Here is a 27,998-nt window from a genome sequence, read left to right as displayed (position 1 = left end):
ATAAAATTCTAGATTAACAATTTTTAAAAAAAGACTGAATACAAACTATCTGAAGACATTAATCAAATGTTTAATGTACCAATTTATTGCATATGTCAGTACAGAAAAATAAAGTATATTTTTAAAGAAATTTATTGTAAAAAACAAATGCAAATGTTTGCTTGCCATGGTTAGCACACAATGTACTATGACATTCAAATTTGAGTTATAAAATTTTATTACTTCAGATATGGCAAATAACAAAAATGATTTACATTATGAAATGGGATTAACTTATTTTATACTGAACATACTTGAATATGTTAAAAACAACTTGAATTTTCCATATACGCTGTACTGACAGAAATCATTATAAATTATGGTAAACACACACTCACCTGTTACATATGTATATATGGCACTTTTTGTAAAAAAGTGTCTCATACATAGTCCTGTGTTTAAACTACATTTTAAGATACAAAATATAAATGGAGGTATATTTGTGCCATTTGGCAAAAATGTGTAGACTAGTATTAAGATGACTGCATTTGTCTTGCCATACAAATGAATATATTATTTCCAATTTGCTAAAACGATGTGTGTGTATATATATATATAGTATTAAGAATAAACAGAAGTACATTTCATTTTCTACCCTATCAATTTAAAAAATAAATGTCTGTGCTCTGTCATTTCCATCTTTACCTGAGTAATATGAAAATACATAAATTTAAGTGGATAATCCAAAAGGGCTACTTATGACTAATTTTTCCTCTCACAGTTTTTAAAAATATATATAATTATCAAACATAATAGGAAAAAGGGAAAGGAGAAGAATCAGTGGAAGATTTCAGTATCTCAATCGTGACTTAAAAAGTGACTTCTGTGACATTCTTTTTACAGTTTACCTTACCTATCCCTATCCTCAAGGAGAAAAGGGTCTCCTAAATCTAAACTGCTCTTAAGCTATCTGAGCTTGAAAGATAATTTACAAAAAATGAAATACGGCCTTCACTCTTTAATTCCCCCAAACCTATTCCCACCAAGCCGAATCTTACAAATGTAAGAAATATGTAAGCATCAGATGGTATGAATTCTCAACAGATATTATAGCATAATTACTCCAGTGACATATTACCAAAACTGTAATCTATGTAATTATCAAGTGTCTACAGGTAATCATAAATTTCAGCAGCCCTGTAGCAAAATTCAGAACACCATTTTTATGAAAATATCAATTTTAACAGTCAAAAACATTGCAGTAACAGGGTAGTTGCAATGTCAAGTGCCACAGCCACTTTTTGTTAGAAATGCTTTGCGTCCAAATGTTTTGCACTATTTCCTTTCACCAATCTCATTATTTTCCCTATCTAAATGTAAAAATTGTGTCACACTTTTCTTTCTAGTTGTTTCTATCCTACTAGTACTCTATTACGTGTCACAAATTATTTTTTCTCTTATTTTGCAGAATTCTTTTTAGGGTCCTTTTTAATATTTTTTTCACCAGTTTTTTCCCCCCAATCATTCCCTTTAAAATAATGGATGTGAGATTTTATTCTAAATGAGCTGTATCTTGCCATATTTAAGATCACTCTAGGATCCCCAAATTTATAGTAACTTAATAACTTAGAGTTCTTTTGTAAACTCCTATAGCTGCTCTTGCATAAATAAGTCAGAAGTTAATACACACGATAGGTACATATACTTCCATTTACTAAGCTATGGGTCCAAAGTGAAGGAGTGACTCCTGAAGAAGTCTCATTTTACCAGGACCAATTGCTTTGGCTACAAAACTAGAAATATTTTCAAAAATGATGCCATGGGCTTCATGGACCCTGATACTAAGTTTGTTTTCCACCTCTTACTGATCTAAGGAAACAGTCTCAAATACAGATGCTAGTGAAGAAAGATGTGGTACAGCCCCAGGCACAGCCTCTGCCCTTAGCTGCAGAAAGAAAGGCTCCTTAACCCTACGAAGAGAATGAAGGTAGGGGACAGCAAACAAGTACTCTACAATTTTTGAAGTCCTGGCTTAAAATTTAAAAAGATAGTTTATAAACCTGGAATATCAAAAAGAAAAAGCAGCATAAAAGCAAAATACTGATGAAGAAACAGCTTTTATACCTCATCAGCATATTTAGAACTAAAGCTGATAAATTTCTCCATAGTGTAATGACTGATTACATAAAAACATAAGGTGTTTTTTTGTAAACTTTAAAGAATGATACAAATATAAGGTATGCCATGTAAGCTCGTGTCTAAATATACATTTTGTTGTATTTTCTTTTTAATACATTTATATTTAGAATAGTCATTCTACATAGCAAGGACTGACAAGAAAAGTAGCCTTTAATTGTGGTGAATTTATACATACAAAATATGCCTTCCATGATATGCATTACCAACTTGTTTTAAAAAGCAAGACTTTTTACAATTAATAATTTATAGAAAAACATTATTCTTAGAAATCATACTTGCTATAATTTATTTTTTCTAAACACTGGCATAAAGTGAGTAAGAATGCTATTTGGCAAAAGTATTTCTAGCCCTATCTCCATTGAAAGTTTTAAATTGAGGTCAACATTATTGACCCATTATTTCTCTGTTCTAGTTGCTTGCAGAAAGCCACTAAATACAGCTAAAATATTCAAAATATTATATGTTAAAGCTGACATAATATTACACAAAGCTCAATTACATCTAATTTTTGAGGACTGCATGAAATAACTTGGCACAATTATGACTCAGAGCGTGTATTTTTATTAAGGTATATCCTGCAAGTTTTAAGGGACTTTTTTCTAAGATTTTCTTACTTTTCTATGCATCTAAATCCTACTTCCCACCTATAGCTATTTAACTGCTAAATGTGGTAATAGGTTTTGTGTCAAAAAGCTACAGAATTCCTTCATTCCCACACTCCTACATGTAAAACTTTTAAAATAAATAAATAAGACTTCCTAAAACTGTCTTTTGATTGTAGGAGTTCTATTTCACAGCAACTGGAACATTAAACCAAGAACATTGTTTTTTATTGTTGTTGTTGTTGGATTGTGTAACTTTTATTTTCAAGAAGTTCAATAAATGATATCTTGCCTTTGATAGGATAGATATAACTAGGTACTGGGACTTAAAATCAAATGTGAGAATTTTTTAAAAGTAGTATGTACAATCCTGTAAAGATAAAAGACTTCCTCATTTAATTCTAACTAGTGCTAATCTTCATTATGACTGCTATGAGTGGTTCAGCTGAAGACTTACAAAATCGATAGAAGCTAAAATTCTCTTTGCCACCAAAGTTACAAATGTTAAAAAGTTGAAATATGCACATCAAAGCTGCAGTAAAATTCTAAATTTCTATTTCTACATGCCATGATCCAGACTGTACCTAACAAAAACACGGTACATTTATATTGGAAAACAGGGTCCCATTTATTTGTAAGAAAAAGCTGGATCTCAGCATTCACCAGAGCAAAATTCAATGGCGACCTGCACACAGGTCTCAATTTCACTTCTTGCCAAAAACAAAATAGAGTTTACATAAAAATAGATATAACCCAGATAACCATATACATCAGTATATGACCAGTGCTATTTACATGTAAAATGCTGCATTGCATAATTCAAGGAATAAAATACCATCATGCATTTCATTTAACTTTTAAGGTGAAAAATGCAGTTACAGAACTAAGTTTGCTTACCATGATTGTCCCAATATTTACTTAAGAAATAATACCCAAAGGTTTCTTGTTTACATATCTCTTTCCACATCTAGCTATTCATCTGTGTAACAGATTACACCACTTTAGCAACAAGAAACTTTTGAACAATGTCTAATATACTGACATATTAAACTAAAGATATGAATACATAACCACATTGAAAGTTTTGATGAAAATGTATGAAATAATCCCAAGAATTATAGTTTTTCAAATGTAAAAAACTATTTGGAATATCATAAAGGAGCAGTGAAGTCCTTTCAAAGTTTAATGTCACTCTTCAGACAGTACAGACGTAACACACTTCTAAAAGGAACATTCTTTATCATTCTGCACAAATCAAAATACAATGCAATAATCAAAAAGGGAAACATTATATAATTGTTACATTTGATGAAGTTTTTGCCATTTCTTCAGGAGAATGGCTCTTTACGACTTCTTTGATGAACTGTTCCAGTGCAGTGAAATAGCCTTGGCACTGCCATGTATCATTGTGAGTCCCATCTGGAAAAATGGCTAATCTCTTAGTCCGAGACGGGGAGAGTTCATAAAGTTGTTTCATCATTACTGGAGGAATTAATTGATCTGAGAGTCCAGAGATGAACAGAGAAGGCATTCTACACTGAGAGATTTTTCTGTAGGACAAAAATTTATTTTTGTAGCACCATAAAGGAAGGTAACGCATTGGAAAGAATGAAAATAAAGTGCTGGCCATATGTGGTATGCTTAAAAATGTGTTCTCCACCATAATGGCTGAAATCCTATGTGAATTTTCAGAAGCCAAATGAATAGCCACTGCTCCACCCAAGGAACGACCAAAAAGAAAAATTTTTGTTTTATCAAGGTCAGGTCTAGTCATCACATAGTCTAACACAGCTTCAGAATCTAAGTAGAGTCCTTCTTCACTTGCCTCTCCTTCACTTTTTCCATATCCTCGATAATCAACCAGCAAAAGGTTAACTTTGAGGTTAACCAACATAAGTAATGCATTTGGCAACCTGTGACCTATGTTGCCTGCATTCCCATGAAAATAAATTATAGTTGGGGAATAGGGTGAATTGTCTCCAGTGTATCGTATCAAAATAAGATTCAGACGTATTCCATCTTTGGTTCTGATGAAAATATTTTCATGTGGAATGCCAGTGGGCATGGGAACATAAAGACGTGAAGAGGATGGCTGTTCTGGAAAATAAAGCAATACATCCTGGAATTTATACAGAATACCTGCGATTGATATGAATATTAACAAAAGTAAGATAATGCCTCCATACAGATGAAAAGTCACTATTAAAGGTAAAAGAGAAATACGGCAGAGAGCCCAAGACCATGAAGCCAAGGCTATTAGCCATCTTTCAACAAAGTTCCACAGCATCCAGGACTTTTCCATTGTAGCTCTCTGTAAGTATCCTAGAGAGAGAGAGGGAGAATATTAATAATTCAACATGTATCTATTATTTTTTAAAAATCAATAATATAATAAACTATGGTACTAGGCCACATGTAATTGTTAAATATGGTAATAGGTATAGTCCATCCACAAAAGTAGCTGCTGTAATTTCCCTTGTCCTTTCTGTTCTCGTATGTTTTACCATATCCCTCCACTGTCCTATTTATGAAACACTAGTATTCTTCAAATTAATTTATTTTTAAAAAGTGCTTATTTACGGCCAGCTACCTTCATTTATATGTTTTCACTGATTTGACCCCCAAAAAAGTTGAGGCAATAGTGTCATTTTTTTTTTTTTTTTTAAATGAGAAAACAAGCTCAGGGGCATAAGTAGACTGGCCATCATCTGGCTCTCAATGTAGATGAGCTGGGAGGCAAACAAGTGGTACATTTACTGTTAGGTTACGTATGTCCAGGGCAAATTGAACTGAAGAGGCAGTTCAGAAATTCTAACATAGCAAGACCAATCTAATATACTTTGTCAATTTTTTTCATATACTGTAGCAAAAACTAAAGAAACTAGGATAAGGCGTTGGGCAAAACAAAACAAAATTTAAAAAAACAACTAGGGAAAGAAAGAATAAAAGTATCCCCCCTTTACCTCGAAGTTTTAATACTAAACTTAAATAATTTACTTAAACACTAGATTCTAATATTGTATTATTTTTAAGAAAATGATTAATGATTTATCTTTCATATCTAATTAAAAATAAATATCATATTCCTAGTGTCATGAGATTGGCAGTATCTTTTATATACTCTTTTTGAAGTTTCACATCCTGGGGTCAATAGATTGCTAAAATGTATTGATAAGGCAATAAATACTTGAGGGTTCAGTGTGAAACAAATACACAGAAATCCTCTGAGAACCAGAGATAAATAAAGTAAAATGACTCATTGGAGAACAATTTTTAAAAAGATTACTAAAATATTTAACTGATATAAAGAAAGTAAAGAAAAAGTATTAAAATAGAATTTTTGTTTTCAAAAGGTTTATACATGTTGTCTTAAAAAGGCAAAAGAATTGAGGTATGTTACAAATTTTCTTATATACTATTCATCTAGTTATGCTTATTTACTGAATTTTTTAAAATACATTTCCTTCTTTCCCACTAACCGAACTGCTATAAAGAAGTTATAGACTGATTATACAAATAATGAGTTGGATGATTTAACAAATTTGATTTTTTACTATTATTTCACTAAACATAGACTTTTACATTTGAATTATTATTCAAATGAACTGAACCTTTTTGAACATAAACCATTTTTCTCTGATTTCCCAGAAATCAACACTGCCACCCAGTGGTAGCAAGTTTTATTACAGTATCATATCCTCCCTGAATAACTACTTATCACCTATCTCCAGTCTCAACTGCCTTTTCAGTAGAATGAGAGTTTTTTAAATGCTTACCTATAAGGCTGGTCATTAGTATCAAGTAAGATTAATAATAAGATCATTCATAAATGTTATAGACACGTTAACTGTATTTGCTTTTGTGACTACTATTTCTGGCTCTACTTTCTTAATGTGTTCTGCTCAAATTAATTCTTACTTAAAAAATTATTATAAAACCAGATAAAATAGCTCCAAATATATGAATAAAGCATAATTTAAAATGTGAATTTTACATTTACATTTGTATCAATTTACATAAATTTTCAACTTATGAACTTTGAAAAGTTATTTGCGTTTTAGTAGCCTCTAACATCTAATTTTAGCAAACAATACTGAATTAAAATTTATAATGCTAGGAAGTGTATTTCTCTTTTTTCACTATTGTATCTCTAATGTCTAGTACAGCACTTTACATATACTTATGACTAAAACATTTTTTAAATAATCTAATTACATATACAAATTATTAAATTTATTTTAAAAAATAAAAGTATTCTTAGCAGTGGGCATATATGTTTAAAACAACATCAGAAAAAGGGGCATATTTGTTTGGGTCTTTTACTGGCTAGGAATAATAAGGGATAAACTTACAGTTTGCCACAAAACATTCCTGAAAAGTCACATTAACTAAACTGTTTTGTGATAAACAATCATAATCTTACAATGAGTTCTTGGACTACAGAAGTCAGAATAAAAGTCAATTCATCTTGAGTAATATCAAATGGAAGTCACTGTTAAGAACAGGTTAATAAAAATTGCTCTGGGGTGGTGGAGTGCGTGGGTATGGGTGTGTTTTCTCTTTAAGATATTCTTACATTGGTGGTTTAGAGTAAGAACTCCACTCACAGATTGCCTTATTTTTACCTAACCCCGCTTGCTAATAATCTCTGTTCCCTAGTCTGTATGATATTTCCATCTCAAAGATGATCTTAAAGGAATCAGGACAAGAGAACAATATCAGGAAGGATTTTTAATTTACTGAATTTGCTGAAAAGTATCAGCCAAGCACAATTACCATGCACCATCTGCTGAGATGTAAAAACAACTTCATACCCAGATGTTACGACAGTCACTAAAAACAAACACTGCCTCTAACAATTAAAGTCGAGTGCATGGATCCTACAGCCAGCATTATGTTTTCTATTTATTTTGTCAATAAATTAGTGTGAGTAAAGGGTTAACAAAACCTTTCTCCCTCTTCAGATAAAAAATGACCTCTCCTTAACCTTCCTGCACTGTTTCCCTGGAAACCTGATAAAGGTGGGATATCAGTTGTGTTTCTAAGCAACAGTGTAGTAAAAATGGCTCCTACTGATGAGCTACATCTGGATTGAGAGGACAGTGAGCAGGGCTAAACATGCCCAGTGGGAAGTATAAACAGGGGCTTTTCTGAATCGAATATGACTTGTAATTGGCTTGTCATTTGCTTAGTCCTGGATGCTATACTCATATGCTGTTACAAAAAGACACTGTTGCCTGTGGAGCATGAAGCAGCTAAGCCGGGGTGGCGCTCACTCCCACCCTTGTGTCATTTTCCACTAGACCTGAGCTATCATCTGGGAACAATATACCTAACACTGACATGTTGGGTTTTCAAAAAAGCAGAGAGGCTGATGCACAGTACGGTTCACTACGGTCTACTGGGTCTTGTGAGCATCAATGTCCAGCTGACCCCAAGACCATTGCTACTAGTCATGAAGAATGAGTGAGGCAATCAAGTATGTCCTATGTGGTAAAACACTTATAAAATGTGTCTTCAGAAGAGACATATTATTTGTCAGGTTCTTCTGCATGTGAAATCCATTTGCTGAGATCTTAGCATCATAAAAATCAGAAAAAAGGATGCATTTAATACACTCAAACTTATATCAATTAGAATGGCTGCTGAGTGGGAGAGCCCATCAGATCTGTTCTACGTAGAATACAGAAATGTGGATAATCAATAACTTCTCATCTTCCAGTCTTCTTTTACATCATTATTGTATGTATTTTTAACCTTGTGTCTACATCTTAAATGAATACATGACAGTCCCATTACTCAATTTTCTGTTTGCTGTGTTATCAGATCTGGTATTACATGTCAAACATTTCTAAAACCCACCAACCTGTGGTTTTAATCACCCCCAGTAACTCCTTAACCATTTACTATCTGAGAACTTGCTGAGTTCTCATAATGATCTCTCATAAAATGCAAACTTCACTTTAAAATAAATCTAGTGGATTTTTCTCAATCCACACTGCAACACCAGACCCCCAAAGTGTCATCTGCTGTTGGCTTCTCCTCTATACCCAAATTGCTGTTTCTCTCTGCCCTATACCCCGAAAAGCAGACATTTTCCAAGGTCTTCTCCACTCTTTTATGTTATTATGTTCTTTCCCTCACTGATTTCATTCCTTTTCATGGCTCCAATGATCACACCTGTGTATGAATTATTCCCAATCTACAAGTCTACTCTTCATCTACAATCTTAATTTACCTGTTCCTCACGTACCTGATGCTTCACTGATATTTCAAACTTATCCAAAACTAAACGTATCCTGCTCCCTTCCCAACGTTTTGCAGGCTTTATGCTAATTATGCACACAAAAAAGCATGATGTGTAAACAAATGTATTTTTAAAAAACCCCAGGATATGTAGCTAAGATTTAAGTGTTACAGTTTATTATAACCTGTACCAGTCTTGTATTTGAATGAAAAAAAAATCAACCTTAGAAATAACTTTTGTGCTTTCTAAATGAAGTGGTTTGAAGTGTCACATTGACATTAGTGAGTGTGTCTCAAAAACTAATCTACTGAAAGCATGACTAATCTTTATTATCATGTACGGTATAAATTAGATATGATTGTTTTCCTTCTAAAAGAATGGTTTTGTCGTATTAGTGACATCCTGCTATACTACATAAGTAGTTTGATCATCTGAGGCAGTTTAAGATATGGTGCTCATCTTGAGGATTTACGGTCCTAATTGGCTTGTTGTAGTCACCTCTAGTGCTCCCTACTTACTGTCTCTAAATTTAAGTCCATTATGGGTATATAATAAACAATTTGAGACTAAAAATAAGAGCAGTCTAGAACTGTAATGCTCTCACACCACCTTGCTGGCTCACAGTGTTAGCTGAATGGTTAAGTCAGCTAATGGCATGAGTGATGGCCACGCTTATCTGATGTCTACTAATCATCTCCTGTGTTCATACAGGTACCTGGAGGATCACAAACGGTTCCATTTTTAAGGAAAATTATTTAATTTAAATAACTATTGTATAAACTGATGCTTTAAAAAAAGAGATCAATATTGAAGTCATGCCCACCATGAATGGAATGAGTCCTCAGAATATCACTGCAGGCTCCCAGGGAAGCTATGAAATCCAGCATGCACCACTGAAGCAGGCCTATAGTTGATTTCCCAGCCTCTTCCAGAAGAGATGGTCATCAGATTCCAATGCATCCTAGTATACTATACAGCCCTTGCTCTCAAGTAGCTTGTGATCTACTCAGTAATGTTCAAGCGACTCTTGAGCTACTCAGGAGACAGATATGGATATAGATAACTACATACATCTAACAGAAGTTCATTTAATTATAGAGCAGACAAAGAAAAATCAAAGAAAAATGACAATTGTCCTTACAAACAGCAAAGGAAAATCAAAACCTTAGCTATATCTTTCCTTCACAACGTAATTTTAGTAGTCTCTGGATTTCATCAAGGTTGATTACTTAGAGAAACCAAGTGAAACTTATGCAATGTTTTAAAAGCAGGACAAAGCATAACTCCAGAACTCAGAATCTCTTTTACTTTCCATCAAACAGCTGTCTGTGACACTTATTTTTATTCATTTAGCACAATTATTCACAGAAACTGCAAGTATTCAGCATAATCTAAATAAATACTTGGCAAGGATAGCATAGAGGAATTTAGAGCTGTTAAACTGGATGAACTTTGAGGGTTCTATTAAATCTGAGATCTTTCTATGCCAGTGGTTTTCAAAAGGTGGTCAGAAACCTGAGAGTCCCCAAGACCCTCTAATGGGGTCCACAAGATCAATATTATGCTCATAATAATACTAAAATGTCATTTACCTTTCTCACTGTTTGACGTGTGCACTACTGGTACATAAGCAATGATGGGGAAAATTGCTGGTGACTTTACAAGAATCAAGGTAGTGGCCTCACATGTTGGAGTCACTGTATTCTTTACCACCATGAGCTCACAGTAAATGAGGGAATAATCCAGTTCACTTAAGAATGTCAAAGAAGTAGTAAAAATTATTTTATCTCAACTAACAAGTACACATCTTTTTAACACATTGTGTGATAAATGGGTGACAAAATTGGAAGTGCACATAAAGCATTTTGTGCTATGTATTGAAATACGTTTGAATTGTGAGCTGAACTAGCTGCTTTGTTCAGGTGACAACATTTTTATTTAAAAAGACAACTGACAAACTATGGCTGTTCAGACTTAGAGGTTTGGCAGATATTTACTAGAAAATGAATGAGGTTGCCAATAGCTCCATGACACTTAAGAGACCTTTTTGCTGGCACTGTGGTAATCTATTAATATTAAATGTGTCACCGTTTGGAAGAATCTGCATAACTCAATAAACCAATATATTCCAAATGACCAGTGAATGGTGTCACAAAATCAAGCAAACATGAGTAAAAAATTCACTACAAATAAATAGATTTTGATGTAACAAGGGACAAAAATTTCTCTGATGTAGGTTTCAGATGGCATGATGTAACTGACCTCTAAGGAAGTGCCTCCTGTTGAGTGATGGAGTCAGTCACACCAAAGAGAATCCACAGTTCTCTATTACAATACTCTTCCCTTTACAACGACAAATTTGTGTGAGCCTCACTTCCTTCATGTTTCACTTAAAGAGCCCAATAATCCGCCTGCCTTCTATGAGGCAGAAATTAAATTACAAAAATATAATCCCACACCTCTACTTTTTGTAATTAAAATTGTTTTATATAAAATTTTATTTATGTGAGTATGTAATGAACTTACTACTGCTATTTTTAAATGAATTAAAACTTCCAGTTTTAATGTATACACTTTATAAATTTCCAGGTTTAATTTCTAACACAATAAATATCTATATAATCCACATACATACAAAAAAAAATCTTTGGGATCTTTACATTTCTAAAATGTAAAGGGGTCTGAGACCAAAAAGCTTGAGAACCACTGTTCCACACAATTTAACCATATAACTTTATTGCCTTATGCCCCAAGACTTGCCCTCTTCAAATTAAGAAAGATATATTACATTTATCTAAACCCTTTCTGCATTATGACATACGTAAATATAGTTAAGGTTTTTACCCAGTAATATTTTCTCCAAAAATTAAAAGTAAATAAAAACTTAAATATATCAAGAACTGAATTCAAAAGTATAGTAATACATTTTAATTATTGCCGTAAGGTTAGTAGGAGAGTAAACTAGACAAAATCTACTATATCATAGATAACATTTTACAATAAAAATTATATTTTAATGAAGGTCAGAACTGCTCTACAAATTAAATTCTAGTTATTTTAATTACTTTTAATTAAAAAGTGTACATTGGGCCAGGCGTGTGGCTCATGCGTGTAATCCTAGCGCTTTAGGAAGCCAAGGCAGGTGGACTGACTAAGCCCAGCAGTTTGAGACTAGTACGGGCAACATGGTAAAACACTGTCTTTACTAAAAATTACAAAAAATTAGCCAGGCATGGTGGCACGTGCCTGTAATCCCAGCTACTAGGGAGACTGAGGCACGAGAATCACTTGAACCCAGGAGTCGGGGTTGCAGCAAGCTGAGATCGTGCCACTACACTCCAACCTGGGTGACTCAGTGAGACTCCGTCTCAAAAAAAAAAAAAAGTGTACATTGTATTGCATGTTGTATATCGAGTTACGGATTCTGCCACTAGCAAATGGTCTTTTAAAAATACAAAAAAGTGCATTACCCATAGGTGAATTACAACGAATTTCCCAAAAACAATTTGGCAAAAGGCTAAACAATTTCAAATACAATTAAAAAGTCCTAAGTCATAAATGTACTATTATTTCTTTAAAGGTCTTTAAGTCCATCCTAAATTGATAATTTTGGGAACAGCTTGTTTAAAAATAAAAACAGTTCATACATTAAAAAAAAAAAAGATGCCTACAAGTGGAAAGAACAATGTGCAGGTTCAAGTGAAAACTGTAAAAAGTGGAAAGTGAGTTCATGTGTCAATGCCAACATCCACATCCCAGCAGAGAATGAGGACCCCACACCCCATGGTGCTCATTAATGACTCTGGGTGAATCACAGCTTCCAATCACATGTGAAGTAATGGTGGAACTCAGATTCAGTATTGTTACATCAATCTCTCTCCTCTTCTGTTAAGCATTGGGAAGTTAAGAAACCATGCCAGCTGCACAGCTAAAATGGAAACACAAATAGCTGCTATCAAGGTGTTGGAGACACCACAGAATGAATTATCTATTTCCCTAATGGTTACCCACATGCCATCAATAATGAAAAAGTGTGTATTGATAGTCCTATGGGACAAATGAAGAGTAACTGCCTATGGAGATGCTGGATAATATCTGGATAGTTCAGACAGCATTTTTAACTAGGATTTAAATCTGTATGAGCAAATAGCTCAAAAATTATACCAGGCAGCAACTTAGTAGCTTTTTCGTGCTTGAAAATCTTGGCAAATAGAGTCAACTCTGGCAGAAGTAAAATGAGAGATTATTGTTACTATGGAAGCCAACCACAATTTGTTCTGAGATTATAAATATCTGAAATGTTTAAAAAAAATCCACAAGCCTAAAACTGTAGTGATGTTAGACTGATAATGAAATTCACAAAGTTTCCAATTTATAAATGGGCAATGTTCTAAAACTTTACCTATAAACTAGATGGATGAAACTCAGAATATTTGTTTTGTATAAAACCAGTGTTATGCAACATTAAGTATGTGAAAGTAAGTACAACTAGAAGCCTTACTAGAAGTATCGAGATTCTCAGGCTAGCTCATCAATGCCTGTAGTCCATGTACTGGAAATACTACATCTTTGCAAGGGATTTCAGCAGAATGCACTGTTGTAGGAGTTAACACCGTGTGAAATAGAAACATAAAATGTAATAATGGATTACAAAATCTGTCATTTGAGGAAAACTATCTTCATTAGAAGAACTGGAGCGTTTTTTAAGTCTACACACACACACAAAAAGGCTGTTTAAAGGTCTTAAGACTTTCCTGACGCAACTAAACAAGGATTAGAAAGATTTCAAAATCTGAGTAATACATTAAACAGAGAAACAGAAATAGATTCCCCTGAGATAAGTTATGAGGACAGATCATGGGAAAATGTTAGTCCAACAGCTTCCTGCACCTATCACTAAGTTATATTGTTAGCCCAAGGCAATTTGGTTAGTAAGCCCTCTTATTCACATGCCAAGAGGCCTTTGATGTGCCCAAGAAGAGGGCAGTGTGCCAAGAGCTACCTGTAGGTACCTGGCTTCCTTTCATCATTCCAAGTTAACTATCAATCGGAGGCAGTGCAGTGTGGTGCAATGGAAAGGAGACAGTGTTTTGGGTCATGGTCTGTTAATAGATAGGTAGCTTTTGCCAACTCACTTAGCCTCTCTAAATATATATTTCCTCATATGTAAAAGGAGGATGAAAGATTAAATTGAAATACTGTTGAGATAAAATGTAACAGTGTGTTAAGTGCAGCTACTTCTATGAGACAAAATTTAAATTAATTATCTACTATAGCAGAGTATGTGAAAGTAAGGACAACTAGAAGTCCTATTAGTCCTGGATTAAATAATGGATATGATTCCCTAGAGGCTACCGTATCCGAACACAGGAAGTAATCAGAGCAATGCACTCTTTTTCTGTTAAAACCAAACTCAGGTAGTAGATCCTCCAAAAAGCTTTCCTTGGACCCCTACTCCCTCCTGCCAACCATTCCATATTCTGTAGTTTGTGCAAACTTACGTGGCAGAAGTTACTATTACAGCGTAATTAACCTGCTTACACAGGCTGTGAGTTCCTTGATAACAGAGACCTCGTCCTATCCAACTCTACATTTTTAGTATGCAGCAGTGCCTGATGCATAGTGGGCCTCTATTAACAACTATTTAATTGAGCAGCTGATGTCTTAGGTAGGATATCATGGCATTAACACTAAATGGGCAATCACGAAATCTTACACAGTAAAATAAAATTTGATATTTTAGTCAAAGACGAGTGATTTCCCTAAGCATGCATACCAATAAGTATTGATCCACGAACCCTCTCCCGTCAAAAGAGATCAGTGAAAATCCAATACCAACACACAAAGCCAATATACTCATCTCTCTCTATCCAGTTACTATCACATAGTAAACATAAATAAGAGTTGTTAAATGGGGATGGACTTTTTTTTGGTTTTGATACCTTGGGCAGTAACACTAGTAATTCATTTTACCGAAATGTTGACTAAAATCTACAGCAAAATTGACTTCGATTGCATGGGGTGCTTTTTTGATGTTTCCTGAATACCCCAGAACTTCCTGCCCTGATATTCACAGGTCTAAACCTGTTACTGGCGTGATTAGATCGGGACTCTCCCTTTCTCCAACCTAATAGCTGGAATTATTCTATTTTACTTTTCATGTCTGTGGGGGAGACGAGGGTTGGATTTTAAAGATCGCAGGTTTGTACACATTACTGGAAATGCAATTGACACAGAACACTAAGATACGTTTTCGATTCCAATTACAACACGACACAAGGCGAGCCTCTGGCAATGCGCGCACCTTAGTTTCCAAAACAGGTATGTGGCTTCAGTTTGCTGCCCCTGGTGAGGGGTGAGCGGAGTAGGGGCGGCCGGCAGGGCTGCAGCCCGGACCGGCACGGCGCCCCGGGCTGGTTCTCCACAGCCCCCGGCGCTCGGCCCCCTCACGACCCCCCCGGGAAGCCGCACTGGCCCCGGGGCTCCCCCCACGGCCTCCCGGGAGGGTTTCGCGCCTGCCTTGAGGAGCCGGCGGCTCCCCACGACCCTCCTAGAAGGCGCGGACCGGCGCTCGGGCCCCGCGGGCTCGGGGTCCCCAAGCCGCACTTACTCAGACTCGCGGACAGGCTGCGCAGTCGGCCGCGGGCACGAAACCGGGCGCCGCGCAGCAGCGTACCCCCGCGTCGCTTCCGTCGCTCCTCATCATCCTCCTCCAGCCCAGGGGCCGCTGCCGTCGCCACGGTCTAGCCCGGAGCTCCTGCGGTGCGCTGTGGCCCCACTTCCGGCCCCCGCTCGGGTGTCGCCGGCAAATGCCCCCGCCGGCTCCCACATAACCTGTTCTCCGTCTCCGCTCCCGGAGTGGGAACCCTGCCCGCTCTCCCGAGCATGCGCAGAAGCCGCTGCCCGGGGAGCCCCCGCGACGGTGGCCCGGACGGAAAAGATACCTCGGCGGCGTGGGCCCGGCTCCCTGTTCCACGACCTGGGGATCTTGGCCTTCAACCCTCCTCCGAGCACCAGGAGTCCCTCCAGTTACGTACCCCAGGCCTCCGCGGTGAAGAGGTGCCTGACCCGATGAGCTCGGGAGTCCACCATCGCTCTGCAAACCGTAGGTTTGCGGAGGAATTTGTTCTGCCTAATAGGGTTGTTAAGGGTGTCGCAATGAGGTCCAGGATTTAAAGCGCTTCTGTTTTCCTCCTTTTACCCCTACCAGAGTGGACTGTCAAGGGCGAATGCAGGTTTTGTGAGGCCTGAACCTTGTGCCGTTTGGAGAGCCCTTTTAAAGAAAAATAATGTAAAATCATCTTATTTTTGCAAATTTTACTGAAGTACACGACCATGGGAACACTTCGTTAGGGCCCCTCTCAAGGCCTTGGAAGTGTTCACCACAAAAATGGGCCCTTGAAACTTCGGCTTCATTAGCTTCACTGTCAACCCCCCTGTGCACTGAAGTGTACACACTTGTTTGTTTACAGATGTGTGCCTCCCCCTCCCTTGGGCTTTCCTTATTCTGTGTCCCCTATTTTGTATATACAGAGGATATTTCATAAATTTGTGGGTTTCTTTTTTTTCCCCCTTTTGAGACGGAGCCTCGCTCTTGTCGCCCAGGCTGGAGTGCAATGGTGTGATCTCGGCTCACGGCAACTTGCGCCTCCCAGGTTCAAGCGATTCTCTCGCCTCAGCCCCTCAAGTAGCTGGGATTACAGGAGCCCGCCACCACGCCCGGCTAATTTTTGTTTTTGTTTTGTTATTGTTGTTTTGAGACGGAGTTTCGCTCTTGTTGCCCAGGCTGGAGTGCAATGGCAAGATCTCGGCTCACCGCAACCTCCGCCTCCCGAGTTCAAGCGATTCTCCTGCCTCAGCCTCTGAGTAGCTGGGATGATAGGCACGTGCACCACGCCTGGCTAATTTTGTATTTTTCTCTAGTAGAGACGGGGGTTCACCATGTTGGCCAGGCTGATCTGGAACTCCCGACCTCAGGTGATCCGCCCACCTCGGCCTCCCAAAGTGCTGGGATTACAGGCGTGAGCCACCGCGCCCGGCCTAATATTGTGTTTTTAGTAGAGACGGGGGTTCACCATGTTGGCCAGGCTAATGTCGAACTCCTGACCTCAAGTGATCCGCTCACCTCAGCCTCTTAAAGTGCTGGGATTACAGGCATGAGCCACCGACCCGGCCTGTGGTGGTGTTTTGTTGAACATATGTGTCTTGCTACCAGATCGAGAGCTCCAGGTCAAAGCTGGGTTCTTGATTCATAGCTTCCTAATGTCAATTACCGAGTAAGTGCCAAGCACTAAATTATACCATCTACATAAGTAAATTAATGATCATGGCAACTCTAGAAGATACTTAGTGAAAAAAACCCTTGATTGTCTTTGAACCAAGCAACTAAAACAACATGATAAAATGGAGACTGGGCTTTGAATCAATTTGGAGTTTGCCTGGTTTCATAATTCATGGTTCCTCTCATGTAACTAATACAGAGTCCAGCTTCTGACATTGTAGGAACTCAGTAGAGGTTGAACAAGGTACGGATGTACACGAATAGGTACCCTCTCATAAGATGGGCAAATGGAGGCTCCTCTACCTTAACACCATTCATTTTTCCTCCAAAATAAATTGATAACTAAATTGAAGAGTAGATACTCACAAAACAGTATCATGAGACTTTACAACATCACAGATGAGTTTAGATATTCAGGCTACTTAGGTCAATTAGACATACAAAGTAAATAACTGAACCCTAAGTTCTAGCTCCACTACAAACTAGCACTGAATTAAGTGTGTCAGTTTTGAAAAACGAGGTTTTTATACATTACACCACCTCTAAGGCACTTAACAGCTCTGATATGTTTTATCAGGGCCCATTGCAGCAAAATTTGTTTTATCGTAAAGCAGTATTTTATGCTAAAATAAAATAGTTCTAAAAGTTGTTCCCATCACTCTTTATGAATAACTTCTCACTTCTCCATGGCGAAAGAGGACGGACCACAGCAAAAATTTGGTGGAAACCAACAGCTCCTGGAACATAAAAACTGGGATTGTTTTTAATCTCTCCACCCTGAATATCTAGCACCATTACTATATAATAATAGGTGCTCAATAAAGGTTTGTAAATAACTTTATTTTTAATCCTTAAACAGATACTAGAAGAGTCCGTAGTTAATTTCTGGTCATGCAACGGTTTAATTCTGTATTGTAAATTATGTATTGTTATGTATTATTGCTCTATTAAGAGAACTCAGACCACAGTAGCAAACATCATGGAAAAAAAAAAAAAAAAAAAAAAAAGCTCTATATAGTTTGCAAAAGCCTATTTTTTAAAAGTTTAAATGAAACAACCGACTTTTTGAGGTGGGATGCCCTGTTCTCTCTTGGGAGCTTTCACAAGCAGCGAAATAGTATAGTTACCACTGTTTTACGTACAGAGAACAAGAATTAGAGGCTATCACTAGCCAGGGCACAAAGTGATCTTAGGTCTCCCTCAAGACAAAATCCACTGGCGTGCGGATCAACTGCTTGCAAAGAGCATCTGCTGCTGAGGTCAATAGGAGCCGTGTGTACTCAAGACCCTAACCAGGATGCTCCAGGTCCCGCCTCCCCTGCCCCGTGGGGCTGCCGGCCCTCCCACCTCCCATGGCGAGGCTGGCTGCGCCGGCGTCCTAGAGCCCAGTGACGGCAAGGCCTCGGGTCTGCCCTGCGCCTGCGCGGCCAGCAGCTGGCGGAAGCGGCATCTTCTGGCGCCAGCTTCCGGCTTAACAGCTGAGCCTCAGGCTTGACGTTAGGTGGGAAGTGTGTGGGGTGGCAGGTGGGGGTTGGGGGGGAGTTGGCATGGGGGTGGGGGGATGAGGTGTGGCAGGTTGGGGATGTGGAGGGAGTCAAGCGGGGGGTGTGGTCCAGCAGGCGGCGGAAAGGCTGTGGGGCAGCAGACCGGGGGCAGGTCTGTGGGGCGTCAGGTTGGGGTCTGTAGGGTGTCAGGTTGTGGGTCTGTGGTGCGTCAGGCGGGAGATCTGTGGGGCGGCAGGTGGGGGGTGTTCGGGGCGGGGTTTGGGGGGTGTGTGGCGGCAGGAGGGGGGGGAGGTCTGTGGGGAGTCAGGCAGGGGGTCTGTGGGGCGTCAGTTTGTGGTCTGTGGCGCGTCACGCGGGGGTTGTGTGGGTGGCAGGTGTGGGGTGTGTGGGGAGTCAAGTGGGGGGTATAGGGCGTCAGGTTGGGGGTCTGGGGGACCAGGTGGGGGGTGTCTGGCGGGGCTTCTGGGGGGCGTCAGGCGGGGGTTGTGTGGGGAGTCAAGTGAAGGGGATGTGGGGCGTCAGATTGGGGGTCAGGTGGGGGGTGTCTGGGACGTTAGGCGGGGTATCTGGGGGTCGTCAGGCAGGAGGTCTAGGGGCTTGAGGCGGGGGTCGGTCTATGGAGCGGCAAGCAGGGCGTTTGTGCAGCGGCAGGTGATGGGGGTTGCCGAGTTCACGGCGCTATAGACTGCTCCGCATTAGAAGCCTGGCCTCTTGATGCTGTGCTCTTATCTAGACCCAAGCCCCAGGTCGTGAGACGATTTCTCCCATTTTTGACTCCCTGAAACTGTGTTGCCTGCTTTACCTGCTTACATGCTGATGCTTTCTCATGGCAATCCCGCAGGAAACCATCAAGATCTCATTTTACAGCTGGGATTCCCTGGTTCACAGAGGTAACGGAGCTTGCCGGAGACCAGGTATTCACTGGGAATCCATTGAAGTGTTGGGGGAGAGTAGGGGAAACTGGCAGAGGAATGATGTAGATTCCCTCGGGATTTTCCATTTTCCGAGGGGGTACAGGGGGCATTGGAGCGGGAGAGACTTTAGGCTTGGAGGGAATTACTTTATTTCTCTTCTTACACTTGGTTTTTCTTTAACTTTTGGGATCCCAGAGCCCTTCTAGCCTCTTTGTCCGCTCATTTCTTTCTGCTGAGATTATCCCAAATTGTCACTAAGTGCTGTGGAAGATAGACAACTGTAAACCCTTTGTTTCCTAGGGAAACACAGCTTGTCAAGGGTTGCGTGAAGGATACTTCAGTTGTATTAGTCACTTTCTCCTTTTTTTCCTCTGCCTTTTTTAAGTGCAATAACATAGCACTTAATCACCTTCCATAGTCTCTTACTTCTGAGTAAAACCTGCCGGTTTGTTTTCATGTGTCACTTCAGGACAATTTAGTCAGCAACTGAATGAATGATGAATCATTATTGTGTACTAATTGCTTGCATTCATTCTCCTGAAAGCTTTGCTTATTGTTAAAGAGTGAAGCTTCTTCCCACCTTTTTATCTCCTTACTATTTTACAATATTTATATTTTAAATGTTGCTTGGATCAGCAAGCATTATAGTATTAAAATTATCAAGACTTACTACTTTTTAAAGCACATTTTGTAGGTTATCTGATTGTATCTTCATTCTAATTTCTACATAGTTTTAAACCCCATTTTATACTTTAGGAAACAGAAGCTTAGAGAAATTAAGTAATTGCCCAGTATCACACAGCTGTTAAATGTTACTATCCACATTTGAACTCAGGTTTATTGGAGTCCAAAACCTGAGCCCTAACCAGGAACCTCCTCATTTGTCTTATTGCAAATGGAATGAATCAGCTAAAATCTTCAGAATCCAAAAAATAAAATTAGCATGTAAAAATGAATGCAAGGCCTAATCTTTGACTGTGTATGCCATTGTAATGAGCAAAAATACTTATGCTAGTTTATAGCATTTTTGGAATCCTTGTTATCTGTGTAGCCGTTTTAGGATACATGTGTATCCACACCATTACCTACATTTTGTCATTACAAAGTAATTTAAGTCCTTGCCTGGGATTTGTTGAGCGAAACTTCAACTTTGAGACCATATAGAATCTATAGATATATCTGTAGAAACTAAATACCAATATTTGAACATTAAAGAAATATTAACCTACTTCATTTTACATAGTTTATAAAGAAATTGTAGATCTAGCATTGTGTACCATGATGTACTCCCTTGAGGGAGCATATTTTGAGAGACAGGGCAGTGAACATACATAACCAGGTGTTACAGTCAGTTATGCAAACCAGATTCAGAGAGAGGAAAAAACAGTATATTCAAAGATAAAAGTTTCAGAAAAGTGGTCTCTCACAGGTTTATCCCTTGATCTAACCCACTCAGTAGAAGTTGGGTTTCTTTTGTCAGAAATTAGACTGAGAAGTGCAGCTTTTTTCTCTATAGGCCACCAAATGGCTGTTGTGAACCATTGCCAGGGCAGTCAGAGGTACTGAATATTTTTAACCAAACTGAATCTCACCCACTGTGCATCTGCGTGTGTGTGTGAGTGTGTGGTATGTAACCAGACCATAGCTTTCCCTAGTATGCTTATCCAGGAGTCAACTCTAGGTGTTCAGTAATTCATTCAGCAAACCTCCTACATGTCTGCCACTAGTAGCACAAATTACAGCACAATTTCCAGCCTCTAGAGACTGACAGTATAGTAAATGTAGTATTGTAATTAGCCATTTGATTTATTTTACTGGATACTAGATAATGTAGCCTTGTGCATGTGTGTGTGGCTTATTTGTTTGCTGTGATGGGGAATTGGAAGATGGGGAGTCACATGTTCTCTGCACTGTAATAGATCTCCCCACTCCCAGTAAAACTCTGACTCCACTGCCTGAGATACATGGTGTGCCAGGAGGTGTCTGAAACCACAGGATAAAACATAGTTTCTATTCATGGAGCATACATTTTACTTGAAATCTTTTTTTGGAAAAGTTATTTTAACATTACATAGTTTAAACCATATTAAAATTAATATATTTATCTTCCAGTAGAACTTGTATGAATATTTAAAACTAAAGAAATTTACACTTGTGAAATTTTAGGAAATATTCTTGCCGTAGTTCAGCAAGGTGCCCATTATTTCTTCTCTGACTTTAGCAGACACTTTAGGGAAAAGCTCTCCCCTCAGGACATTTTACGTTTGTTTTATTTTGTTAAAGCACTTGAGCACTTGGCATTTTATTATACTCAGTTTCCATTGCACTCCCTCCAACCTTTTTTTTCTTTTTTTCTTTTTTATTTTTACAGAATATATGTTCTTTTAAAACAGAAACATGCGGTATTTTCCCCTGGCACGGTGTACGTAGCACATCTCATATGTAGTCATTAAATACTTAGGGAATAACTGGCCTGGAAATATGAAAAAAATAAGCATACTAATAAATTTATACTTATAAGACAGTAAGTAACTATGGTAAAATAGATAAAGTGAGGATTTTGTGGGTAGGGCATTTTGAGTTGGGATTGAATGCTGGTGTGATTTGGCATAGCTAGCAGTGAAGAAGTGAAAGGAAACATAGACATAGGCTTTGCTTGGCTGGAAGAAGAGGGTACCTGTGTTTCCCTTTGTTTTTTTTTTTGGTCAAGGGCCCTGCCTATGATTAGGATTTCTAGGAAGTCAAATTTCTTCTTTTTTTTTTTTTTTTTTTTTTTTTTGAGACGGAGTCTCGCTCTGTCACCCAGGCTGGAGTGCAGTGGCCGGATCTCAGCTCACTGCAAGCTCCTCCTCTCGGGTTCACGCCATTCTCCTGCCTCAGCCTCCCGAGTAGCTGGGACTACAGGCACCCGCCACTTCGCCCGGCTAGTTTTTTGTATTTTTTAGTAGAGACGGGGTTTCACCGTATTAGCCAGGATGGTCTCGATCTCCTGACCTCGTGATCCGCCCGTCTCGGCCTCCCAAAGTGCTGGGATTACAGGCTTGAGCCACCGCGCCCGGCAGGAAGTCAAATTTCAATACAGCAAACGAGTGATTTGTTATAAACACCTGTTTGAAGAAGTTCATTTCTGGTGCTATGTGGTAGTCTGACAGGGAAAGAAGAGACATACGTGAGGGGCCTTCCCTCAGAAGCTCAGAAGTGAAGTGAATTAAGTCTGATGAGGTTTTTTGTCACCATTATTAGCAATATTTGTTTGTATTATGTGCTAAATAATTAATATATAGAATAATTGGAATTTAAGGAGAAAATTGAAGTGATTTCTGTATTATAAATACAGGAAATAGCTATACAGCTGATGATACTTTTCATGGTAATTTCAAATTAGGGTTGAAACAAAATAGTTGTTATTAAATGTAGAGGTTGAAAAGATACATCATTTAGAGCATTGATCTATTTAGCAAACAATAAACATTTATTGTGATCTCGGTGATCATTGTAAGGTCTTTACATTAAATATTTAGTTGAATCTTATCTTTTACTTAAAGTTATTCTCTTTTTGCTTTACTAGTTAAACGAGAAGATTCATCGCCGCTTTGATGGCTGCCTCACCACCTTCACAAACTGTTGCATCTCACGTTCCTTTTGCAGATTTGTGTTCAACTTTAGAACGAATACAGAAAAGTAGAGGACGTGCAGAAAAAATCAGACACTTCAGGGAATTTTTAGATTCTTGGAGAAAATTTCATGATGCTCTTCATAAGAACCAAAAAGATGTCACAGACTCTTTTTATCCAGCAATGAGACTAATTCTTCCTCAGCTAGAAAGAGAGAGAATGGCCTATGGAATTAAAGAAACTATGCTTGCTAAGCTTTATATTGAGTTGCTTAATTTACCTAGAGATGGAAAAGATGCCCTCAAACTTTTAAACTACAGAACACCCACTGGAACTCATGGAGATGCTGGAGACTTTGCATTGATTGCATATTTTGTGTTGAAGCCAAGATGTTTACAGAAAGGAAGTTTAACCATACAGCAAGTAAACGACCTTTTAGACTCAGTTGCCAGCAATAATTCTGCTAAAAGAAAAGACCTGATAAAAAAGAGCCTTCTTCAACTTATAACTCAGAGTTCAGCACTTGAGCAAAAGTGGCTTATACGGATGATCATAAAGGATTTAAAGCTTGGTATTAGTCAGCAAACTATCTTATCTGTTTTTCATAATGATGCTGTTGAGTTGCATAATGTCACTACAGATCTGGAAAAAGTCTGTAGGCAACTGCATGATCCTTCTGTAGGACTCAGTGATATTTCTATCACTTTATTTTCTGCCTTTAAACCAATGCTAGCTGCTATTGCAGATATTGAGCACATTGAGAAGGATATGAAACATCAGAGTTTCTACATAGAAACCAAGCTAGATGGTGAACGTATGCAAATGCACAAAGATGGAGATGTATATAAATACTTCTCCCGAAATGGATATAACTATACTGATCAGTTTGGTGCTTCTCCTACTGAAGGTTCTCTTACCCCATTCATTCATAATGCATTCAAAACAGATATACAAATCTGTATTCTTGATGGTGAGATGATGGCCTATAATCCTAATACACAAACTTTCATGCAAAAGGGAATTAAGTTTGATATTAAAAGAATGGTAGAAGATTCTGATCTGCAAACTTGTTATTGTGTTTTTGATGTATTGATGCTTAATAATAAAAAACTAGGGCATGAGACTCTGAGAAAGAGGTATGAAATTCTTAGTAGTATTTTTACACCAATTCCAGGTAGAATAGAAATAGTGCAGAAAACACAAGCTCATACTAAGAATGAAGTAATTGATGCACTGAATGAAGCAATAGATAAAAGAGAAGAGGGAATCATGATAAAACAACCTCTATCCATCTACAAGCCAGACAAAAGAGGTGAAGGGTGGTTAAAAATTAAACCAGAGTATGTCACTGGACTAATGGATGAATTGGACATTTTAATTGTTGGAGGATATTGGGGTAAAGGATCACGGGGTGGAATGATGTCTCATTTTTTGTGTGCAGTAGCAGAGAAGCCCCCTCCTGGTGAGAAGCCATCTGTGTTTCATACTCTCTCTCGTGTTGGCTCTGGCTGCACCATGAAAGAACTGTATGATCTGGGTTTGAAATTGGCCAAGTATTGGAAGCCTTTTCATAAAAAAGCTCCACCAAGTAGCATTTTATGTGGAACAGAGAAGCCAGAAGTGTACATTGAACCTTGTAATTCTGTCATTGTTCAGATTAAGGCAGCAGAGATTGTACCCAGTGATATGTATAAAACTGGCTGCACCTTGCGTTTTCCACGAATTGAGAAGATAAGAGAAGACAAAGAGTGGCATGAGTGCATGACCCTGGACGACCTAGAACAACTTAGGGGGAAAGCATCTGGTAAGCTCGCATCTAAACACCTTTTTGTAGGTGGTGATGATGGACCACAAGAAAAAAAGCGAAAAGCTGCTCCAAAGATGAAGAAAGTTATTGGAATTATTGAGCACTTAAAAGCACCTAACCTTACTAACGTTAACAAAATTTCTAATATATTTGAAGATGTGGAGTTTTGTGTTATGAGTGGAACAGATAGCCAGCCAAAGCCTGACCTGGAGAACAGAATTGCAGAACTTGGTGGTTATATAGTGCAAAATCCAGGCCCAGACACATACTGTGTAATTGCAGGGTCTAAGAACATCAGAGTGAAAAACATAATTTTGTCAAATAAACATGATGTTGTCAAGCCTGCATGGCTTTTAGAATGTTTTAAGACCAAAAGCTTTGTGCCATGGCAGCCTCGCTTTATGATTCATATGTGCCCATCAACCAAAGAACATTTTGCCCGTGAATATGATTGCTATGGTGATAGTTATTTCGTTGATACAGACTTGAACCAACTGAAGGAAGTATTCTCAGGAATTAAAAATTCTTACGAGCAGACTCCTGAAGAAATGGCTTCTTTGATTGCTGATTTAGAATATCGATATTCCTGGGATTGCTCTCCTCTCAGTATGTTTCGACGCCACACCGTTTATTTGGACTTGTATGTTGTTATTAATGACCTGAGTACCAAAACTGAGGGGACAAGGTTAGCTATTAAAGCCTTGGAGCTTCGGTTTCATGGAGCAAAGGTAGTTTCTTGTTTAGCTGAGGGAGTGTCTCATGTAATCATTGGGGAAGATCATAGTCGTGTTGCAGATTTTAAAGCTTTTAGAAGAACTTTTAAGAGAAAGTTTAAAATCCTAAAAGAAAGTTGGGTAACTGATTCAATAGATAGGTGTGAATTACAAGAAGAAAACCAGTATTTGATTTAAAGCTAGGTTTCCTAGTGAGGAAAGCCTCTGATCTGGCAGACTCATTGCAGAAGGTGGTAATGATAAAATACTAAACTACATTGCATTTTTGTATCTTAAAAATCTATGCGTAAAAAGTATCATTAGATATAGGAAAACAATAATTTTAACTTTTAAGATTGAAAAGGCCAAAGCCAAGAAAGAAAAATTATCTTAAGAGTGTAGTAGTTGATCATTTTTTATGATTAAGGTGAAATAATTAAACAGTCTAAAGAAGAGGAGTTTTACAATATCCATATAGAAATAAGAATTTTTACTTCAAGATACTAATAAGCTACATTTAGAAACTTTTAAAGTCATGAAAAGCATTAACCTTCTAAACAGTATTTTCTAAAAAATCAAAACTTTAATAATAGTTTTTATCTAATAAAAGCATTGCAAGAAAATAGGGTAGAATTGTTATAATTGGACTTGTAAAAATATGTCTTTTTACTCAGGGTTTAAAATGTCCCTTTTAAATGTGAAATGTAAACAAAATTGTTTTTTAAGGTTAAGGCCAAATGTAATAATAAAACCCTGTGAATGATGGTTTTAGCTAAATTAGAGGAAGTTGTATGAGACTTAATGATCTAAAAACTTAAAATTGAATTGGTTTGATTAAAAATAAAGCTTGCAATTTTAAAAGTAGCTTACATTTAATTTCTTGCGTTAAAAAGAACATGCTTTAAAGGAAGTATTTTTATGTGAATTTGCATTCCAGTATAAATAGTATTCACAAAAAAGAGATTTTTGTAGATTTTATCTATTGAATAGGTGTCAATATGGTATGCACATTGTAACTTTCATTAGAAATAAATTGCTTTGACTTTTAAAAATGACTTTTATAGTTAGATTATTTAAAGTCAATATATATAGCATAATGTATGGATTTATATACTGAATTTTAGAATACAATCTATCTCATGACCATATTGAAATGTATGAAATTTGATCTGTGAGATACTATGTGTGCATTATTTGAAAGTAATTGGAAATTTTATCCAAACCGTGGAACAAATGTGTGTGATTTTGTTATACTTCTTAATTTAAATAAAATGTTCAATGTACTATTAAAATAATTTCTTATGTTCTATTCTTTTTAAAACAATTCATAATAGTTGTATCACACAGAGTTTCTGGTGTCAGGAAAATTTTTTTGTTTGTTTGTTTGTTTTGAGGCAGACTTTTGCTCTGTTGCCCAGGCTGGAGTGCAGTGGTCCAATCCCGGCTCACTGCAACTTCCGCCTCCCAGGTTCACACCATTCTCCCGCCTCAGCCTCCCGAGTAGCTGGGACTACAGGCGCCTGCCACCACGCCCGGCTAATTTTTTGTATTTAGTAGAGACGGGATTTCACTCTATTAGCCAGGATGGTCTCAATCTCCAGACTTCGTGATCCGCCCGCCTCAGCCTCCCAAGGTGCTGGGATTACAGTTGTGAGCCACCACGCCTGACCCGGTGTCAGTAAAATTTTTGACTGGTGCCAATCTATTTCCTCTTTAAAAGCCTTTGTATTTCACATTACCAATGAGCTGTATTAAAAATTTTAAACTTAACGTACAAAATAAATATTTAGTGTAACACATGTATAAAGCAAAGTGTAGGCTTCATTTAATCAGCTTTCCTCAACGAATTTTGAAAATATTTACAATTCACTAAAATATAGCTCCATCATTTTAAATTGTTGTGCAATAGTTCATTGCCCTGTAATGTAGCCCATTATTGTTCAAATTTTACACTTTTTCACCGTGCCACCCACACCTTTTTTTTCCTTTACTTTTTTTTCCCTGACAGAGTCTCACTATGTTGCCCAGGCTGGAGTGCAGTGGTGGGATCTTGGCTCACTGCAGCCTCCACCTCCTAAGTTCAAGCTATTCTCCCACCTCAGCCTCCCGAATAGCTGGGATTACAGGCGCCACTAGA

General features: G+C 37.9%; 2 protein-coding genes across 10 annotated transcripts; one reads left to right on the top strand and one right to left on the bottom strand.

Annotated features, from left to right (window-relative positions):
* Nucleotides 1-50: 50 nt before the first annotated feature.
* Nucleotides 51-15,896, bottom strand: ABHD13 (abhydrolase domain containing 13). Its single transcript, XM_025364644.1, has 2 exons — nt 15,638-15,896; nt 51-5,102 (listed from the first exon to the last, which is right to left on the bottom strand). The coding sequence occupies exon 2, from the start codon at nt 5,080-5,082 to the stop codon at nt 4,069-4,071; it is 1,014 nt and encodes a 337-aa protein (XP_025220429.1). The 5' UTR covers nt 5,083-5,102; nt 15,638-15,896; the 3' UTR covers nt 51-4,068.
* A 34-nt stretch (nt 15,897-15,930) lies between these two features.
* Nucleotides 15,931-27,153, top strand: LIG4 (DNA ligase 4). Of its 9 annotated transcripts, none has more exons than XM_025364635.1 (3): nt 18,730-18,809; nt 19,655-19,727; nt 23,296-27,153. In XM_025364635.1, exon 3 carries the CDS (start codon nt 23,324-23,326, stop codon nt 26,057-26,059), a length of 2,736 nt encoding a protein of 911 aa, XP_025220420.1. In that variant the 5' UTR covers nt 18,730-18,809; nt 19,655-19,727; nt 23,296-23,323; the 3' UTR covers nt 26,060-27,153. The 9 variants fall into 9 exon arrangements, with proteins under 9 accessions (XP_025220425.1, XP_025220420.1, XP_025220427.1 ...); XM_025364643.1 differs by having other exon boundaries at nt 18,758-18,809; nt 23,376-27,153; XM_025364637.1 differs by having other exon boundaries at nt 18,758-18,809; nt 19,459-19,727.
* Nucleotides 27,154-27,998: the final 845 nt, after the last annotated feature.

Source organism: Theropithecus gelada, chromosome 17 (genome assembly GCF_003255815.1).
Source record: "Theropithecus gelada isolate Dixy chromosome 17, Tgel_1.0, whole genome shotgun sequence".
Taxonomy (NCBI): domain Eukaryota; kingdom Metazoa; phylum Chordata; class Mammalia; order Primates; family Cercopithecidae; genus Theropithecus; species Theropithecus gelada.
Note: the sequence above shows the minus strand (reverse complement) of the source record. Positions and strands in the feature narration are given on the sequence as shown.